The 20,288-nt window shown below is 38.4% G+C and overlaps 1 protein-coding gene across 1 annotated transcript; it reads left to right on the top strand.

The window, feature by feature from the left end:
* The first annotated feature begins 32 nt into the window (after positions 1 to 32).
* Positions 33 to 18,803, top strand: LOC113228208 (fez family zinc finger protein erm-like). Its single transcript, XM_026461456.1, has 2 exons — positions 33 to 64; positions 17,570 to 18,803. The coding sequence occupies exon 2, from the start codon at positions 17,580 to 17,582 to the stop codon at positions 18,690 to 18,692; it is 1,113 nt and encodes a 370-aa protein (XP_026317241.1). The 5' UTR covers positions 33 to 64; positions 17,570 to 17,579; the 3' UTR covers positions 18,693 to 18,803.
* The last annotated feature ends 1,485 nt before the right edge of the window (positions 18,804 to 20,288 follow it).

Raw genomic sequence — 20,288 nt, 5'->3', positions numbered from 1 at the left:
GTCTGTAAGTTGAAGTTTTTTGATGTGATGCCCTTAAGTGTGTCTTTGATCTTGGACTGAAAAGGTGGGTTCAATTAATTTCCTCAATTTTAGTTAGATGTATTCCTTGACTTTAGTATGTTTTATTGGTCTCTACCAATAAAACCTATCTAACGGGACCTGTTCGCAAACTTGCTAAAAAGGTTAGAACTCATTGTTCACTGCACATAAAAAAACTAAAAGCGATAATCACAAAATAATCTTGTAAAAAGTCTTGGTAACTTTATTACATTTCGTATATTGTACAAAAAATTTTATCGAAGTTGGTTTTCGCGAAAATTTCTAATGAATAGCAAAATTGTTAAATTAACATCCGCACTTGCCTAGGAACTTTGTTCATTATAGAGAAACTCTTTGACCATGTTAACAATAGTCAATTTTAACCGGAAGTATCGCTAATCTTACGTAACAACAACAAACTCATCGTCGCCCGCGGCTTTGTCCATCTTCCTGGCGGCAAACTGTCTGTCTGTTAACTCTACAAATATATCGGTGGCCGGATGGATTAGAACACAATTAGTGCCGTTTGCAACGGATTTGTGCAGATTAAGCGGCTTAAGCAGTTTGTGAAGCGAAAGTGTTAAACATATTTGTGGAGAAACATAAAAAATGTGCAAATAGGTACGTGTTATTGTAGAACATAAAATCTACCGAAATTGTATCGTTGTTCAGCTCGTATTCCGTGATTGCGGTGATGTCTTTCGACCCGTACTGCCCGCAGTTTCAAGACATTGGTTTTTACTTTGCTATGGCTAAAAATATTTGTAGAACGCTAAGTATTGATTTAAGATTCGTTGGAGACTGCAGCAAGAAACTAAAGAGAAACTCTTAAAAGTTGTCAACATCATTGTCGAGTGATAGGCGTTCCGTGGTTTGTGCCATCTACAACTATTTGCTCTAGTCTCACCCATCGAAAACCCACGAATTTGACTATTTTGGCGATGTCATCTGGCATCTCGCTACAGGACGTCACACATTTCTGTAAGCACTTCTTGGCTTGGAACGATGGTCCGGGAGTCCCGCAATAAGTCCTGCTCGGCTCTATTTTAGCTTCAGTTGAAATTTTTGTCTACGTTAACTATGAACTATTATTACATTACCTACATGTGTAACCTCGTAACAGTCGATTTTGATCTTCTACTATTGGATAGGTCAATTTTTACCTACAGAACGTTTCATGTTACAATGACTCCAATCAGAGATGAATTGAGAATTGTTTTTAATTTACTGAAAATAGCAGACTTTCACTAGTCTTTTTGCCCCCAACTGCGACGAAGCCAATAGTGGATGTGTTTCTCACTACTACCAACAAAATTACTATTACACTATCAACTAAACTGATGCGTTACGGTCTTAAGGTTCTTTTTGCCTAGGCGTAGACGACGACGGCGCGGCCAGTAGCGTGCCCTCGCAGCTTACCTACTAGATCATATTTTTAAAAGCTTTCTCAAAAAAAGGGTCGACTGAACAAGGAACGGGACTAGCTAAAGTCTCCACTTCTGGACAAAATTGTTGTGCCTGGAAAGGTTCATTTTCATGACAGTATATTTCTCACAACGTGCCTACTATCCTTATTTCTTTCGACCATCTGTCTGTGATCTTAGGCCTCACAGTACGTACATCCATTTATTTATTACATTTGTATATGGATGGCTTTTGGAGTATTTAGTACCTACATTTGCAACGAACATTCGGTATTCGGTCAGTTGGCGAATCACTATTCAGCCAAGTCCCGAATCAAACGAAAAAACACAGTAAATTGTCATACCTATAACTTTTATTGACGCTGAACATAGGTACATACTAGTAAGTTCGGAAATGCGCAATTTTTCGCTTACTATGTACCGAAATGTAATAATTCAAACGAAAACTATTCTATTTCTCATTCTGCTCATTTTGCTAATGAGCCAATTAGAGCGCAGGATGCCTTATGATCTTTGCCTTAACGCGGTTTGGGCGCCAATTTTCGTGCGTGTGTTAATCAGGCCGATAGTTTAGCTATTCGACCACGGTCCTGGCCTAAATCGTTATTCCGTAAGATGCTATTAGTTGCAACACGTATTTGTATTGATTGTATTTAGGATGACAGGCTGCGGGGCCCACCTATTGGTGCTATGGTAGTTCTTGCCATCTTTCATTGGATATTCCTGTTTTTCGGTACTTATTTGTAGGCACAAGTACACTTTCTCGTGCATACACTGACACTAGTTGGCAAACTATGCACAATCAAATTACTGTTCTTTGGGTACAAGAAAACACCTATTGGATAGGTAAAGTAACAATCAGCCCACTCATCTTGCACTAATAGCAACGCCCTCTGCAGGCGACAATCGTCACATTATGTAGACGAAATCGCTAAACGACCCCGGTCAACCGTGGGGCAATCGTAGTTTAATAACACCCCTTTCAACCCTCGGCCGATCGTGCTGTAGGTACTCTTTAGTACTTAATAACTGGTTATAACTATGCACTTCTTCTGCCGTAATATCTAGGTACCGGCTTACTACTTAGGTACCTTATCTACTAGGTAGTAGGTACGGTGTCTAATACATAAATTAAGGTAAAACATATGTACTTATAGGACTTACCTAGTTTAGGCTTCTGTTTCCCATTTCGATCATTTACATATATTTTGTACTGTTTGAGAGATAATAAATGATAGATTATTTCTATTATTTTAAATATACGTAGATTATGCTTAGTGCGTTGCTGCCGTTGACCCTTTTTGATTCAATGTTTAGATATTTATTTTTGTTTTTTATTTATGGCACAATAACGGACATCAGACACAATGCAGAAAAAAAAGTACTTAAAAATTAAAAAGTGATACTTATAGGTGCTTAAACGGACGCTAAATTAATAAAAACAAAAAAAATACGTTACGCACGTCACAACAATGCGAAGTGGCCTCTTAAAAGCAGGAACACCTCAGTTAAAGATGTCACAAATAGTATATATTTGTTATGTTAACCCTCAATTCATTTGTGAGGCTCGAGGGACTCTCATTAACATTTGTTTTTATCGTGATGCCACGTGCGAATCAAATTTGTAAACTCTCCATATCCTACGCACCTAACTCCGCTTGAGTCAGTCTTGTCTTACGAGCTTGTTTATTCTTTTGGTAGCAACTTAAATTCGTCCTATATTACAGTTACTAGAGTCAATTATTTCAGTAATCGTTTATTGCATAGTCACATGTTAATAATATTAAAATTACAGTACATGTGACACCCTGTAAGGGTGTTTGCAAAGAGAGTGGCGCTATACACATTTTAAAAATAAGATAAAAATTATAACACAGTACTATTTCCTAATTGATACCACGCGTACAAAACGGTGTCTAGTAGGACTATATAATTTACACATTATGTTTCAACTCTATACTAATTGATATAATTTTTGAAATAATTTTACCTACATACATTTATACACAGAAACATACAATTATAATTTTCTATTATTATTTCATATTAAATCATTTAAAAAAGGTCATCAAAAATATCATTAAAGTATTCTGTTATATTGTAATAACTCCTATCAATTAAGAGAGTTTTTAATTGTCTTTCAAAAGCCTTGGAATCCTGAGTAGGTACATTTTATGCTGTTCGGGAGATGTTTATATATTTTTATTAACATTGAGTGGGGACCCGATGAATACAATTTCATTTTTGAAGGAGGTAATTTCAACTTGAACAGATTACGATTATTTCGTTTAACTGTTTTTAACGGCGAATACAAGTCAGAGTGTTTTTTAGTGAATTTACAAGCTTCAATTATGTATATGCAACATATCGTTAATATGTTAAATTTGCGAAAATAGTTTTTACAAGATGTCATTTGGTCTATGTTTGCTAATATTCTTATGCACTTCTTTTGGAGAACAAAAACTTCTTGAACGTCCATGCAGTTTCCCCAAAGGATGATCCCGTAGGAGAGTCTAGAGTGTGCATAAGCGTAGTAAGCTGCAAGTGCAGTTTTGTTATTCGTGAGTCGTTTTAATTTACTAAGGGCATATATACAGGATGATAATCTATTTGACAGTTTTAAAATATGCTGTTTCCAAGTAAGGTGCTTATCGATCTCTATACCCAGCATGGTGGCCGAGTCTACAGTTTCAATTTTTGTTAAATTGTATGAATAATTTATGTCTAGTGGTGCTTTTTGGTATGGTTTAAATTCGAGTAATTTTGTCTTTTTAAGGTTTAATTGCAACTCATTTAGTTTTGAGTCATCATATAATAGTTTGTATTTTTGTGTCGAAATCACATAAAATCACGTCAAATAACATATCGTCGAGGATAGTGCAAATCCGCGTAAGTAGTATTGGTAAAAAGCGCGTATCTGCACGAAACCTAATTTGACGGGAGAGGGATTTAATGCTATAACTTTATTTCCAATGGCTGGGACTTTCATTTTTGCCCAGTAAGCATTAATTTATGTTGTCTACGAACTGATAACAATTTCCGATGTCTACGATAACAATACATTCCCGTAAATGACGCTGATTTGGTTGCCACATTTATTTATATTTGGCCACTAAGTTACCGAAATGGAAACTCATAATCCAATGCTAATTACGCGTAATTGCACTATCTCCGACGATAAGTACCTACCTACATAGAGTGAATAATATCTACCTCCTTCTAACATCTCGGAATGATTACGCGTATGTAAAACGCGAAGAATGAAGACTTTTGTCTTATACAGTTAGATAAATTTTTATTCACAATTACAACTTTTCATCTAAATACACTACTGTAATAAAATACCTATATCTAGAACAAAGTACAATACGTAATTACTCTCGCCCGTTGCACCAATAGGTACCAATACTCTTGTGTTACGTGAGTATCTTTGAAGTTTAGGCAAATGTACTTTGCTACTTCGATGTCTGGCAATTGTAATCCAAACAACAGTTAAAATGAAATTGAGTAGCATCTATGATCTATAATTAGTGTCAAGGGGGAGGGGGATCCGTTTCGAGCAGTGAGACGTGTATGGGTTGACACAGATGCAGATATGGTGCATTAGGATCGAAAGCAAACATGATTACGTCCCTTCACCCCAAGCAACGTTTGAACTTCGTGCATGGTAGAGGTTTCATCAGGTGTGATAAGCTCTTACACGTCGATGCCCTCCTATTGTCCTCTTTCCGAGGGACATAGCGAGAGCGGGAGAGCGCAGCCCGTTAAGTGCGAAATGATACTACACAATTTTAATCTCATGTTTAACAAGTCGTACCTACACTCGGCCAAAGCCTTAAGTCATAAAAATACTACGAAGTACATGAAACAAATTATGTTTTTAAATGAAATGTTATAGCTCTCCTATTTAGGTACAAATAATGTGTCGGCTAGTTTCGTTGTCATTTTGCAGACGTGGCTGCGTAACACTATGCGAAATGCTTCACGTCCATGTTCAACAAAATATCGAACGATTTAAACGACGTCTAGGTACCTCCTAATTAAAAATGAAATTGAATTGGAGCTTCTTTTACTAATAAAGCATTTTGCATAAAGCAAAGCATTATCACGGGCAAGTGGCGAACCCTCACACTCCGAGTCCATAATTAGTGCGATGACAGGAGACTCGGCGACGCCCCGCCGGCGTGACGATGAGCTTTTGAAGAGACGTGGGCTTTTGGTGCGATGACAATGTGCTTGACAAATTCCGTTGTTATCTCAAATGAATTTATTTTTCAAAATTGTACTGTAATGGAACGAATTTAGAATAGAAAGATGACACCGAATCGTAGATTTAGCAGCAAGTTTAATGCAAAACTGAACTCAACACTCAACTCGATCAAACTTTTTCAATTGAAAATGTCAGGGACATCCTTTTCTGGCTTCCGCGGAAATCGGGGCATAAATGAACAGATAGATTTCTGCAGTGCGACTCGCGAATTATAATTACTTCTCTTATTGAAAACATATTTACTCAATGTAATACAGTCTTTTATTATTTTGAATAGTGCAACTGCGCACGCAATCCAAAGGCGGTAGGTACAGGAACACGCAATTAGAGTTGAACGCGGTGAATGTGCGAATTATTTGTAACTAAACAGAATGTTGCATTAAAATGTACTCGTTTCATAGGGAGTCCAAATGCGACAGCCCCGGGTGAGTCCCGGGTGACTTCATCCAGGGGACGCGCGTCGCAGCGGAGCGTAGGAGCGTATGCGCAAATATTTGCGGCGCGTAATTGCGGGCCCTGGTTCGATTCCCGGGGGACACCGCGACGCAATTACGCGCTGGATTGAAACCGATCAACAAGTCGTGTTTGCCTCTCTTTAGGGTTGCATTTAAACAAATATCAAGTAAATTAATACAGATGTTCGAGTACATTTGAAATTCCAACACAATTTCATACATACCTATCTGTTAAAATTGATGAGGAAGTTATTGTTAGGGGGCCAACATTAGGGTTTCTGATTTCACGACATGTTTTTTTTCTCGAGCTTCGGGAATTCCCGAACCCGATTTCCCGGGTTTCTCGAATAGTCAGAGATTTTTATTTAAAACCTTAAAAAATCAGCTCAATCAACTATAAATACAAATAAAAAGTGTTTGTTTTATACTCAAAATATAAATCATCTTAAGTCCAGGTACTTTGATTCTTGTCCCATTCTAATGAAGTTGCTTTCAAAAAAAAACAGTGTATTAGGTAATAGCTTCATTCGAAAGCCTGTTTCGTATTTTTGTCACCATATTTCCCGAGATTGAGTACGCTCGTTCGTTTTCCGTGGATGTTGGCTTTACTGTCATCGGCGCCTTATATACATTTTCCAGGGTTGAGCTTCGTTTTCGTGGTGATTCAAAGCCGGAACTGTTTTTTTATTAAACTTCTTGTTACTTGGTGTTCGTTTGTGCTGGTGGTACCTATGGAAGTTGCGGCCTCTATGGCTTTCTGTAGTTTATTTTTAAACCTTGTGACACAACAAAGATTTATAAGTCAAATTTTCAGTCATTTAAAAACGTAGTTTGATTTCTCGATTTCTTGAGTTCTCTTTTCATTTCCTGGGATTTTTCAAGTCTAGAAATCTTGAACTGAGACCCTAGCCAAGATGCCTTTTAAAATTTACATAAACGTGTCAAATGTTTTGTTTTTGCCTCCAGATTTACATACAGTTTTTGGTTATCTTTAACCACAGACGAAAAAAGAGGGGAGTTATAAGTTTGTCTGCCTTTGTCTGTAAATTTATCTATGGCATCGTAGCTCCCAGACGGATGGAGTGACATCGAAGCGGTTTTTTTATTTTGAAGGTTAATTTAATCAGAACAGTTCTTAACTATGTTCGATGAGCATCGGTTCAGCTGTCTAAAGGTCATTAGAGGTCACCTCTTTTCCCAGTTAGAGTAGGAATTTCCGTCATGAAATGAATGTTTATTTCATTTCCACTTTTGTCCGGTCGATGTGAAATTTGATGTTCTATGGAAATCCGATGACATTACGATATCTTGATCCAAGCTGCAATTAGGACAGTACAACTTACCCAACTCCTGAACTACTACCTAATAATATTATTACCGTGTTTGGGCCCATGAAATTGATTTTCACAAGATACAGATTCTATAGATTTTTTGGAGTGCACTGTTTTGTATCTTATTAATTAATTTATTCATTCGTTAACTCATTTACATTGCAAACTTCCAGCTAAATAGCCAACATGCTTACATGTCATAAACTTAACTTATCTTATTCTAAAAATGTACAAATCTCCCTACATATATGTTCAACGCTACCAGCGAATATGTCAATATGATCACACTGAGTGATTATGTCCCCGATCAGGCGTATAGCGCTAACAGTAGGCGTGTTCGCGGCACATACCGTACGAGTAATGGACTTGCGTAAAAGCCGCGGCCGGCGGCGCGGGACCACCGACTCTCACCACCCCAATGTATACGCGTGGCCACCAGGAGATCACTCTTACACATTATATCAATATCCACCTTATGATGGAACGCGGATACGTATTGAGCCAGAAGAAGCAACCTTCGCCTATGAGACAAAGTGCACCATGCCCGCAACAAAGGGCGAAGCATACAAGTAAATAGGGTAACATCCGTAATGCCGTCTATAGAGCCAAGCAAAGAATAATGATAAAATCATAGTTAAAAGAATTCGTTAGCGTCTTCTCAAATGTCTTAGTGCAATTCGTTTTATTTAGCTTTAGCCTATGTCTCAAATGTCTAAACCAATGAACAAGTTTGAATAAAATAAATTCATCAGGTTTATCAAATTATAACAGCGGCCTATCTAAATCTGGGAATAAAATTATATTTAAAAGAAACTCAAAATGACTAAGTAGTATGTAACCGGACTGATATCTACAACTATCAATCACTATCGCCTACGTATGGATATGGTCCACATTGAGTTAGTTCACGTAATATCAAACTGATTCGACCGATTTGTAATAAGAGATTAACTACTTCACTAGAAAAAATAAAGAAAATGATAAAACTGACAAAAAAGTTTCCGAAATCAGGAATAGATGGCACGTTTCACAAAAAAATAATTTGTGTCAGAGTTACCAGTGTAATAATTTATGGTATCTATTAATTAACTCAGCTTTTTGTTATGGTTTAACTTCATGCCTTTTGACTATACCAGTATACAAAATAATTTCCTCTGAACTTTCATCACGTCACAAACCCGCGTCACACCATTCAACTTCTATTAACTCTGTTTAAGGCTTCTGTACTTTATTTTGATATAATAATACATCGAATATATTTTATTCAATTACGTAACACATAACCTCCAAAACTTCAAACTGGAATATCTTTAATTCCAGACTTCTTAAAATAGTAAACCCAAAACAAAATTTGTTCAGGAATTTCAACTCATTTTCAAATATTTTTCATAAACAGACGCATACAAATTATGTCAACAAAAATTTATATGGGAGTTTGCCATTGTTCTTTTCGCTGAATTCGTTCAACCATGATAAAATACTTGTGTTTACGAGGGTCTCAAACTATAGTTGCATATCCTAGTTTGCTGCGCCCGAAGGCGTTATACAATACCTTCGCCACAGCCTCGTCATTGAAGTCATAGGATATCCGTAAAATAAAGCCTAAAGTCTTACTCGCCTGTTTGCAGGTTTTTTAAAAATAATCATTTAAATTTAGGACTTTTGTTCTAGAGAACGCCAGTCCTATCATAACCTTATTCTAATTGCCATGCAATTCACAAAACTTGGTTTTTATATTACTATTACATTAGAAGTACTACGTCACCTATCGCCGGTTTACCATGTCACACAACATTTTTGTATATTTTGATAAGGGTTCAGATAGAATCCCTTGGAAGAAGTTGACGTTGGAGCGGTTCAATTGTAACAGAAACATCAGTAGTTGTCGCTGGTTTTCGTTCTTGGTACATTCCGCCAACAAGTGTTGGACGTCTTCAATTTTATTACAAGCTTCACAATTTGGTGAATTCACTTTTTTCATAAGATATCCAAACCAGTTCGACGGATAATGTCCGGAACGTAGCCTAAACATTGTAACAACATCTCGCCTACTCAATTTGCAGGTTGCTGTCACATGATTATGAAATTCTAACTTACTATCTAATGATACTCCTAAGTCACAAGTATCGGGGTTTTAGAATTTTAATTTAAACTTTACTTACATTCTCAAAATCATTCATTTGTCCAATGGACTTTTTTCAGCGAAGACATTTAATGACTGCAACATCTATTCTACTTATGGAGAGCCATACAATTATTTAGTATTGAAATAATGTCAAGAAACTACCCAATCCGCAGCCACCAACTCACTTTCAATTGATGAAATTTAGAAGTACTGGCAGGCGCTCGTTAAGTGAGATATGACGTATTAACATCCGGTGCTTGTAGCATCACGTCATAGATTCGAAATTAGCGACTCAATCGAATAGATGTGCACTGTCGCTTTGATTTGCAGCTAGTTCTATCGCCTATCGGCATGTCAAGTGTACATAATATTTCAGATAAACATTTATTAGATGCAATTTATACCACGAAACAATTTGAATATTGAAATGACACTAAATAAACATAACCTAACCTGCGGTTAAAAAAACGACCTCAAAAGTCATTCATCCCCTAGTTTGCCACCCTTAGAGGCGGAATATTTTCTTCAAATTTAAATGGGATCACATCTGAGGTACCTTATTTCCAACAAAAAAAGAATCATCAAAATTGGTTCACAAACGGCGGAGTTATCGCGTAACATACGTACAAAAAAAACGTACAGACGAATTGAAAACCTCCTCCTTTTATAAAGTCGGTTAAAAATAATACACATAATACGGAAAACAAAGATAGAGAAAAAAGTAATACATATACTATATTAAAATTGACCTTCTATTTCATGTAGGTACCTACCCAGTGTTTCATTTCCCCTGTTGTGATTTGATTGATGAATGGCGAGTAGGTGCGTAGTTTCATGAAATGCAAAGACAGTACTTCTGCAATTGTCTATTAAGAGTAAGTCCCTTGTCATGAACTTTAACATATAGAAGATTCAATTTCCATAGAGAAGACATCAACGTCTTCGTCATAATACTACTACATAATACCTTATTGCGTCGTCACTGTCATCGCGGATTATCATTAATAAAAATGTCCAAGACCAATTTAACAAGAAAATATGAAGATATTAGCACTGTACCTGCTTACAGTGCCACAGATCACGTTTTTTCCATAACAATAGATAAATAATTATTCGAAATTTAATTTCAATATTTACACGGTACTACATACAACGAAAATAACAATACATCAACCTTGGACATTACAGCTTTACTTTAAATTATTCAAAGATTCGTAAGCTGTATTTCGCATGTCACAAGCCAGTAACTTTTAGCACGTCAAAAATACAAAATATGTTATTAGGCTAGGTCATTCGTTATTAATGTAATGTATTGTATAATTATTATAAAATTTTAATTAAATCTCTTCTAAAGCTCCTTGTGAAAGTGTTCGTCCAGGGGAGTACTGCCGCCTTACTCATTTCTGCCGCCGAGCAGTAATGTGATCATTATTGCGTTCTGATTTTGAAGGGTAATGATGCCGGTGAAATTACCGGCACATGGGACTTGTCAACTTATGTCTCAGGGTGACAGTCGTAGTAGCAGTGCCTCTAAGATCTTTGCGATTTAAAGTACTGAGTGGCACTGTAACTGTCGCTTACCATCAGGCGCGGACTTGTTCGTCCCGTCACTTGGTATTTGAAAAAAAATTATTTGCATCGTATTTTTTCATGAAATAAATTGCATAATAGTAATATAGATATGTATATTAAATATCATAACGGTTTGCCGGTGAAAATGGCGAAACTCCTTGCTAAGGTGATTTCAATTCTCATAGAAAAAGACTTCGGTAATTAGAAGACTGGCAGCTATTCCACAAATAAAAAGCTGAGCCATCTATAGGAAAACGCGAGGCCCCAGGTTGATGAATTTTCCTACCTTTAGCTAGACGAGTTTCTCTTGCTCTATATTAAGCTGTTTTAATACACTATTCCTTTATTTAAAACCATGTAATTCAGAAAATAAGTATGTTAATTATGGTTGCTATAAAAGATAAAATATAATGTTTGTCCGCCATTTAACTCTTTTAGTTAAATATACTTGTCATCGGCAAATATATCGCATAATCCAAATACGAACGAAATCCTTTGCACACAAACCTTTAAATAAAGCAGCGTGCACACTTGACGCTTCCGACGGAACCACGCGCGGTGCGACCGAAGCGGATTACACTCTATTTGTTAACATAAGCTGACGTATTTTCGAACATTTGTGGTGCTACAATTCGGGATTTGTGAATTGCGATTTATTGTTACATGATTTCGTGTATACCGACGCGCATGTCCTGATTTTTTGTTGCTAGTGAAAGTGTGGGTATCGCAAAGTTGTTACAGCTCATTGGTAATATTAGTCGTTTTAAAGTTACTCAAAAAAATTATCACGAAATTAAGGTTACAAAAAAACTTTTGTTTAAGTTTTTTTCATCATCATCAGCATCATCATTAACCCATTTTTTGTACGTCCCACTGCTGGGCACGGGTCTCCTCCTAGCGAGGGTATAAGCCATAGTCCGTCTATAAAATTACTAAAAAACTTGTTATATTATATGTTATCATAATATTACTTATTATCGCCGTCAAAAATATCCTACGATAGGATGGATTAGCATCCATCATGTTACGACATCTATCCACCAAATTTTATCACAAATCTTTAAGCCATTTCGATGGTTAACATTAGTTTTGTTGTTTGTTGTTGTTGTTGTTGTTGTTTTTTGTTTAACGTGATGATTTCTAATGTTTGTCTAATGTTTGATTACCTGCGAAATAAAGATATACTTGATTTGATTTGTTGGATTTGAAATCTGTAGCTTTGAATTCCAATTAACAGTTCGTGTTTTTATTACTCATTATCAAAGTTGAATTTCTAGTTAAAATAAAATCTATATTCAGAATTACTTTATTGAATTGTTGTCGTTTATCATTTCTGTTTATCAATTTAAATTAGTCCAGTGCACATTGCTCAACGATTCAAACATCATCCAACGTTTATGAAAACAATATTGTATCGAGGGCGGTTGATGCCACTCGACGTCATTCCGCATCTCGCCGTGCCATGTCGCGTGCGCAACCCATCATTACCGAACTGACAGGTTCATAGAGATGAGTTCACAAGTGCACACCGCGCGCAACTCAGTGGAAAAGGTGCTTTTGAATTATTTCAATATTTATTTAGAGTTTGATTGAAATGTCGCGACAGGACGAAACTATACAGGTTGTTCATGAAGTCGTGTTTGAGTTCACCCTAAGAGGTGGAAAGTAATTTGTGTGCCTTTATTTAAAATAAAAAGAAAATAAACGTGTGTCACATTTGCTTTTATGCCGACAAGGCGTTACGCCAAAACCACTTAACTCGTAATAAACAATTTCACCGCAGTAATAGCTTTCCGATTACCGACGCGAATCACGCTTTCTTACCCCCATATTTGTACAAAACACACCAAACAAGACCTCTCATTCGTACGACAAACGTAATTCACAAGGGTCCTAATAAAATGGTAGTTAGTAATGACCTCTGTCACCATCAAAACAGGAGATTATAGGATTTAGAAAAAGATAGATATATAGAGTTCTGGCGAGTGTGAGAAGGAATGAATTATAATAAATAGAGGGTGGATTTGCGGATTATTGTGACGAATGTCGGTTGCAGGTCGCGGGTTCGATAATGGCTCGGTAATGATGTCTTGAGTTGACAGATGTCGCGATGTGGAGTGACTGCAATTATGTACTCAATTAAATTTTTTTGGTTGCTAAAGATGCTTGAGACATGGAACGAAGTGGATAGGTTGGCTTTTATTAAAATTACTTGAAAAGCTGAAACGAAAACTTGGAAACTCATTTTATATTAAAAAGAACGATCGTATTTCAATAAAGAACCAAATGAAGTATTTCTTTATTTTCTGTAATACGAACAGAAATTCATTACTTGGAAAAGTGAAGAAAATTTTACTGCAATTTTTAATAGTAATTTGGATTCATTTATTATTTACGCGTACTATTTAATACTAAATACCGTATCAAATCACAACCAGAATATTGTCACGAAAGATCGTTCAGTCTACAACAATTGTAGTATAGTGTTTTATAGACAATCCAAGAAAAATGTTTAACGTGCTTTAATTAAAACTGGCCCCAGTACCGTGCCTTGGGCGACCCTTTACATGGCTCTATAAACAAAAGAGTCGCGCATGTTCCAACACAAAGCTCGTCACAGGGTTGATTGCAGACAATCATAAGTACTGTAGGTACACTGCGGAGCATAGGGTTAAGTTAACCCGCACAATATGCTGGTAATTGGGTACTTGCGACCCACGGTTACGCCACGAGGCGCTTCAACGCGGTTTTTATTGTTTTGATCGTGCTGCTTTGTTGATTTCAATTTATTATAATCGTATTTATCTCGGGAGATATTTCTGTAAAGTCTGCAGACTGTATTATGCAAACTCTGAGTATCTTTATTTAGTAGGCAAATTAAACGTGATATCGTAATTTTATTGTTTTTTTTTGTTGGTCCTCGTTTAGATAAAAACTTTTCTTCTTAATACTTTCCTGAGTGCGCAGTAACGCCAGTGTAAGAATATTAATTTCTTTAAAGTTTTCTTTCAGAGGCACTCAGGGGCCCGGATTGTAAATTTGTTAGGCGAATTTGGCACGTTTTAGCACGCAAAGATTTTATCAATATCGGTGGCATTCTACTATTAAAAGGCACGTCTGTGATATGACGGGCATGTTTGTCTTAATGGGGCTAGGGTTGCTAAACTTTCTTGTAAAAGAAAGCGTTTTTGTTTGTGTAAAACGACAGCATCTAAGTAGAATATGAACAAAGTCTGATCAATTGAACATATTTGTCCAAAAGTGATCACAAAAGCGAAATTGAAGCACGTGATTACGCAGTACACTTGAACAGTAGGCACTCTATAATTTATAATCAATGTATTTTTTTTGATGCCCACATATTCGTATTACTTATTTATAAAACTAAACAAATATTGCTCAAATGTCTCACCCCATCGGTTGAGTTGACTCCGCTTCCGGCTCTCGAGTAACGGTCTTCGGTTTGAATCAAGCGCACAATATGAGCTATGATTTGTTTGAAAACAATAGTGCAAGGTTTATTGTGCGAACGCGAGCGTATTGTTGGTTTGGAGCGTATTGCGTACTGTACACGGGGAGGCGCTGCACCTGGACTCTTTAGTTTCGCGAAATTATTTTTACCTTATTGCGTTTAAACAATAGAGTTAACATGTAAGTGAAATAATAAAGCAAAATATTATAACATTTTTTGCAACATTGCTTTTTTAACAGAACCGTTGATTGTCTTCTGGATTTACTAGTTGCTCTCGACAACACTCTTATTTGTCACTCGAAAGAGCAAGTGACATACGTGTATAAACCACGTAAAGTCTCCAACCTTTTGTCAAAAGGAGGTGGCGGATGGAACGGTGCAGTAGTGGAACGTAAGAGTTGACACCGCAGAATTTAGAGATTGTTAGAACAGACATTGGATACTTCACAGTAAAAAGTGAAGTAGCCCTATAAGCTAATCCGCAAGATGAAAAGCGAAGATCGATGGCGATATGATACGCGAGCGACAATGAGATGGTATCGGCTATCTGTCCAATATCATAAACGAGCGGGGCCGGAGGGCTCGAGTAGTCTCGAGCAGCGATATCGCGGTGATTAGGCAGGCGTGCGATTTGTATCGGGAGAAGGGGTGATTTAGTGATTACACTTTGGCTGTTCTGTCGTAAGATGCTGTCAGCAAAAAGAGTCTGTAAGAACCCTAAGGGTGTCTTTGTAGACCGATGGCGACGTCATTTAATGGTTTCTAATTATTTGCAACAATACAGGAACGTAAGAAATGGAACTATTTTATTCGAATCAAAATCGCGTGTTTGTGTTTCAAACAAAGTAGCGCTTTGTGTCCTTTCCAGGTCCCATGACTTGACTGTCAGCCGTGGCAGCCTTTTTCCAAAATTCAATCTCAAAGTTCAACTCATGTATATAGATAGACTCCAGAGCCTGGACACCCACTTTTGCCGTCATATTATTATTATTATTCTCGACGTCCATCGCACCCAAAATGTCTGGATCCAAGCTACCCTCCCCATCAGTCATGGTGGTCTAGGCATCGGGAGTGTATCAGCCATAGCCCTTCCGGCCTTTTTGTCCTCTATCTACAGTACGGTCAACCTCATACGCAGTATCCTAAGGCTTCCGCCTACAAACTGCGGGGTGACGTGTTTAATTGAGTCCAGAAACGCCTAGAACCAGGCTTGCCCCAACGAAATTTCTCCTTCCGACCCCAAAATTCAAGGAAGCAGGGATAATATTCTGTGCAAAAAGACTTTAAATGACTTAATGAATCATTGCACCCCAATAGACCGAGCGCGTCTGAAAGTGGCGTCCAGGTGGGAATCTGGCCACTGGCTACACGCTTTCCCCTCTTCAATTACTGGTACCTTCCAGAGCGCCGAGACCATTCGCATAGCTGCAGGCCTCCGCCTTGGTGTGCCAGTTTGCTCCCCTCATCGGTGTCCTTGTGGCAAAGACATAAGTGCTTTGGGTCAGCACCGCCTTTCCTGCCAGCTGAGCGCCGGCCTTATCTCCCGGCATGCAGCCCTCAACGGCATCATCCGCTTAGCCACTATTAACGTGCCCGTTATACTCGAGCCAAGCGGCATGTCGCGAACAGATGGCAAACGCCCGGACGGAATGACTCTCATCCCTTGGAGTATGGGCCAGACAATGATGTGAGACGCCACACTTGCCCCATCCCATCTCCAGCATAACAGCAAGAGAGCTGGCTCCGCAGCTGAGCTGGCGGCAAGAATAAAAAGTAATAAGGATCAGGATCTCGGCTCCGACGACCTATTTACAGCTTTTCGAGTCGAAACCCTTGGCCCGTGGGGTCCCTGTACCCATCATCTGTACGAAATTTTATTGACAAAATTAATAGACTGTCTGGGGAACTCAAGGGCCGGCAGCTACCTTGCCCAGCGCATTAGCATAGCAATACAAAGCGGGAACCCTGCCAGCACCTGGCCGCGGGGTACCCAATTGTATTTATATAATTTAAAAATCCTAGTTTTAGTTTCTAGTAGTTAATCTTTTATTGTATTTTTCACCTTACCTGTACATTACGTTCTAAATTGTTTATTGATGAGAAGATCGCGTACCGATGTTTCTTAATGAGAGGTATCGAACTAGGGACCCCGCAAGCGCAGGGAGATGCAAGGGCGATTGGATGGAGCTAAGCCGATTGAAATCTGCCGATCTGAGCATGGGAGTAATGAATGACTTATGTCTTCATTAAGTAATGTGAACGTATTGAATTGATTTGATTAACTTATGCAAAACTTACGTTGTATTTGTACAATAACTAAGACACGTGAGCGACAAACGCACACAAATTCTAGTAAACGTAATTTGAAGACAAGTTCTTTTTTAATATGAATTTGTAATCCGCAAGGGACATTTCGTACCACTCACAATCAATTTGGTTAAAACAACGCGCTTTGTGACGACGCGGTCACGCCCTGCGCAATGCGCATCTCTCATATTCAGGGTTGTATGATGTGCGCGGTACACTGCGGCGTCGTCACAAAGACACGGTGGGTGGGGAGCCACAAAGACTTCAATTTGGCTGAAACAAGGAGGCGTTAACGGAAAACAATTGCTGCGATGATTTGTCGCTGTAAAAGCGTAGGTGGGTGTAAAGGGAGAAATGAATGCGATGTTTTGTCAATAAAAATTTGAGAACAAGCACTGCTTTTAAAATAATGTAAAAAAATAGATTGGGAGTCGTACGATTTAAAAAAAAGTAGAATTTTTATAATCTGCCGCTGGTACAGTACTGTAAGACTATATAACATTAATAATGTTAGTACCTATCGAAAATAATAATAACAGTACGTTCTTTTAGAACAAAGTTGCTTTCTTTGCAGAACTTTCAAAATGCAGCCGTTCCAGTCAACCGCGAGGCCGGAAGGGCCCCGGGAGTCGTCCCCCGAGCGAGGCAAGTCCCCCGACACTCCGACATCGCCGCCGGTGCTCAACTTCTCCATAGCGCGGTTGATGGAACCCGACAGAAAGAAATCTGTCTCACCAGAACCACCGACCAATCCCGGATTTCTTTCGTACGGACAACAACTTCTCGACTCCGCATTTAAGCAGTACATTCCTGCAGCGAGAAGGCAACTAGTGTCGCATTATCCACTCCTGTACTATGGGCCCGATCTAGTCTCCCTGACGTACGCCCACCAGCTGCACTTACCGCGCCCCCCGCCGGCGCCGTCACCCGTGCAACGACCGCCAAGTCCGCGCGCCCCGGCGGTCGAAGTGTCGTCCACGACAGGGCCGAGTTCTTCACCTGCGAAAAATAAGAGTTTCGCGTGCGGAGATTGTGGCAAAGTATTCAACGCTCATTACAACCTGACGAGACACATGCCCGTTCACACAGGAGCCAGGCCGTTTGTTTGCAAAATATGTGGAAAAGGATTCCGCCAGGCGTCGACTCTTTGTCGTCACAAAATTATACACACGTCTGAGAAACCTCACAAATGTCTCACTTGCGGAAAGGCATTCAACCGATCGTCTACATTAAACACTCACGCTAGAATCCACGCCGGTTACAAGCCGTTCGTTTGCGAGTTCTGCGGCAAAGGCTTCCACCAGAAAGGGAACTACAAGAACCACCGATTGACTCACAGCGGGGAAAAAGCGTACAAATGCACGATTTGCAACAAGGCGTTTCATCAGGTGTACAACTTGACTTTCCACATGCACACTCACAATGAGAGGAAGCCATTCACATGCAGCATTTGCGCTAAAGGGTTCTGCAGGAATTTCGATTTGAAGAAACACACTAGGAAATTGCATTTAGGCGTGGGGTCGAATGACTCCTCGATTGATACTCAGGATGATTCTACTCAAGAGGCGATCGGTACATCCAATAATGAGGAACCAAGCAGAGTCGCTTTTCGACCGTTTTTGGGTTCTTCGTACCCTCGCATCTTGGACCCAACGCGCATGACCGCGCCTGAAACTTTCTTCTCCAAGCTATTGTGACCAACGAGCGGATACTTCAATAACTTTGAAGGAAACAAGTGATTTGCTTCAGGATTTGATGTAGATAGTCACGGACAATTGTAGAGGGCTTGGCGATAGCACAACCGTACTCCATAGTTGAATGTTATTGATAATATCAATATATGTATTATTATGTTAAACTAGACAGTGGTTATGCAAGTATTAACAATAATTTACAATAACCTACATGAAAAGTGAATATAGAATGTAAATAGCGAAATATGAGTTACGAAAATCACTTTAATCGGCACTCCTTAGAAATAAGTGCCAGTTGTACGTATGTATAATAAAATGTTCAAATTAAACAAATTGTACGTATATATAGTTGTAAATATAAGTAGATACATTAGAATACATTAGCATTATGAAACGCAATATTCAGTGTGATTAAATGACATTTATCCAATTGAATCTAATTGATATTGTCCACTCTAAGTGCAGTCATCTCGAATCGTCGTGTAAACGTAGAAATTACAAAATAATGAAGAATTTTTCTCCCATCAGTACGACGTAATCTAAACAATTTGAGAAAGACAGGAAAGTGTAGACACCCAAGTGTAGGCACAACCATTAAATCAATTAAATATAAGTACAAAAAGTATTTATGTCGGCGACGTGTTAATTTTATTTTTAACATAAAAATATATTTTATACAAGCCCTCAATCAACTATAAAATATATTACGCCAGCAAATGTGATTACACTACCGTGCACTACATCTATGTACGGAAATATTAAATTTTAGTAGCAGTAGAGCTCCTTCTGAAAGAGTTCGTACAGGGAAGTACTGCAACTTTACCCGCTTCTACAGCCAAGCAGTAATGTCAGCATTTCCGGTTTTGAAGGCTGAGGGTGCTGGTGAAATTATAGACACATGGGACTTATCAACTTATGTCTCAGGATGACAGGCGCAGTGGCAGTGACCCTAAGATCCTTACGATTCAAAGCTCTGAGTGCTCACTTAACACCGGGTGCACGACTTGTTCGTTCCGTCACCTGATATTATAAAAAAAACAATTACACCACTATTAATTTGAGGACCTTCCCGTCGCCTCAGCACGCAGCCGTGTTGGCCGGTTGGCCGTTTTGAATCAATCAATAAACTGTACGCTGCACTCAATAATTTGGTCGCAGTTAATGCGAGCTATTATCGCTCACATTGCTCACATTCTGTTCACGCTGCGCAGTGTGCATTTGTGCCAACTGAACAATCCAAATTATAGAGTATACACGCCAAGCTAAAGTCATTGGGGCGCGGTGCTCAAACTTATATTCTGGGAAAAAGGGATAAATATTATTATGTCATTTATGTTTTGTATAGTGTTATATTTGTGAAAAAATAAGTAAAGCCTTGATTGAAAACAAAAAAAAAATTGGCAAGAAAATGTTAATTATATGAAAGGTGAAGCTTCCGGTACGTACCTTTAGGCTGGCTTTCGCTATTGAGTAAGTTTAGCTAAATAAGGTACGACAGTCGAGGGCGTGCGCCCCAAATCAATTTTCTATCTTTATCTAGAAAAGCCAAATGTAGAATTTTTTAAACTATTTTTTCTATATTAAATAAACTAAGTGTTT

This window comes from Hyposmocoma kahamanoa, unplaced genomic scaffold (assembly GCF_003589595.1).
Source record: "Hyposmocoma kahamanoa isolate Upper Pololo Valley unplaced genomic scaffold, ASM358959v1 224, whole genome shotgun sequence".
Lineage (NCBI taxonomy): Eukaryota > Metazoa > Arthropoda > Insecta > Lepidoptera > Cosmopterigidae > Hyposmocoma > Hyposmocoma kahamanoa.
The sequence above is the reverse complement of the archived record's forward strand: the minus strand, read 5'-3'. Positions and strand labels throughout refer to the sequence as shown.

Excerpts from the sequence above, each read along its gene's own strand:
- LOC113228208 (XM_026461456.1), top strand. The coding sequence starts at position 17,580 with ATGCAGCCGTTCCAGTCAACCGCGAGGCCGGAAGGGCCCCGGGAGTCG.